The 1877-nt window shown below is 28.0% G+C and overlaps 1 protein-coding gene across 1 annotated transcript in view; it reads right to left on the reverse strand.

The window, feature by feature from the left end:
- The window catches only part of LOC115237308 (phosphatidylinositol 4-phosphate 5-kinase type-1 alpha), a 38319-nt gene that overhangs the window by 28847 nt on the left and 7595 nt on the right, over positions 1-1877 (reverse strand). The window contains exon 2 of the mRNA XM_029810266.1: positions 1529-1563. Within this exon, the coding sequence (XP_029666126.1) occupies positions 1529-1563 (35 nt within the window). The remainder of the gene's footprint in view (positions 1-1528; positions 1564-1877) is intronic.

Below are 1877 nucleotides of genomic sequence, written 5' to 3' on the forward strand. Positions count from 1 at the left end.
TTCCTGCTAACACTGAACGTATATTCAAGAAAAGTTATTTTGTGTTACAGTTATACATAATTATATTACACGTAATTTGGACTGCATCAGAGAAAAGATTTAATTAGCTACACTAGTTAACTTAATCACGTTACGTTATCGCAATATATGTTACAAAATATTCTTTTCTTTGGCATTTAGTGGCACTACGTGTATAAAAAGAACGTATGCAAAGCTGTCTCTGGTTATGCGTTATTCGAAATAAATGATTATACAACTAAGAAGGAAAAGGAATTGAAAGAGATGAATGATTACACAACTAAAAAGGAAAAAAAAAATTTAGACGCTGCTTCTCATTGTGATGGGTACTACTTGTTCGGTCGTATATTTCGTAAAAACATATGATCATCATAATATCCGTGATTATTATTCTCACGTAACAGTGATATATAACGACTTCTCGTTTCTGTTGATTCTATGAGCATATTTCATTCACCATAATAACAAGAACAAGTGGCAAATTCGAGAATCTATCTTTTGCGCAATTTGAATCTTTATGAACTTTGCAAGTGTGCAAGAATCGATCTTGGATGCTCGTGTATAAATTGCCGATGACGAGCAGATCTGCTCATCTCAAAAATAGAAATGATTTCGTGGATAAACGTAAGCTATATTTGATACGACCGATTGTAAAGAGAAGAATAAAAAAACAGACTATAATCCGTATTGATTTATTCCCCAATAATTCAAGAGATAATATTCTCTCTTTCTCTCTTTTTTGAGTAATTTATACAAACTTCTAAATCTGTAATAATTTATTATATCTAGAATATTGTTCGTATTTTTGTCTATCCTTTATTTAGATGCCTATCTTTATGAGTTTATAGATTTTAGTACAAAATTATCAGTTTTTTTTTTTAAATTTGATTTAATCTGATATATTGTAATATAATGCTCGCGCTCATATAAAATGTGCTTATGGAACAAGAATCAAATGGATTGCAGTATAAGCGATCGCGATTTACGATAAGTACTGTATGAACGAGGTTTGTGCAAAAGTGGAACAAATTAATAAGAAATAAGTAAAAGATAATGAGATGCCGCACATTATAAATCTGAGCAACTTTTTTTATTAGTGCTTTCTTTTTGAAATTGTGTAAAGTGAAAACTAGACAAGAGGATATAATATAAATATTATGCAGTATCATACAGACCCATACATATGGGCTACTTATAAAGAACATAATGAATATGCAAGTAATATGTGGTATAAAACTAAAATCAATATAATAGCATGAAAGGATATTTATGTAAAAAAATTCAGGCAAATTACGCTCTACTTTTTGAATTATTAACACCAGCATCGTTTATCATTTATATAACTGCATTAAGTAATAAGCTAATAATTAGTTAAACGAGTGTTTTATTGTTTTAATTAAATATTCAGTTCAAAAGAATTTTGCCCTTTAATAGAATGGGATTTATGTATGTTTTCGGAAAACATTGTGATAGTAACGATTGTTTATAGTATAGAAAGATCAATACTTACGTCAAATGCTGTTGTTTTTTCTCCAATCGATTTATCTGTAAAAGAGACATTTTAATTATGTCGTATAGTGTAACGTAAGTATAATATTTTGATAATTAACAATGTATGTACTAGATAATGTGATGCGCAGTACCAGGAAAATAAAGTGACATGAAACGCAAAGTTCTTTATAGAATAATCAAGTGCTATTTATCTCAACAGAAATCATAAATAAAGAAATATATTTGATTGTTTAATAATTATATATATAATAAATATTTTACATAAATATATAAGTATTATCAAATGATAATTTCGCGCATTGATAAAGTTAGATAGTTGGGATACTTACAAATATCGAAATTTATAC

This window comes from Formica exsecta, unplaced genomic scaffold, assembly GCF_003651465.1.
Source record: "Formica exsecta isolate Colony F162 unplaced genomic scaffold, ASM365146v1 scaffold29, whole genome shotgun sequence".
Classification (NCBI taxonomy): domain Eukaryota; kingdom Metazoa; phylum Arthropoda; class Insecta; order Hymenoptera; family Formicidae; genus Formica; species Formica exsecta.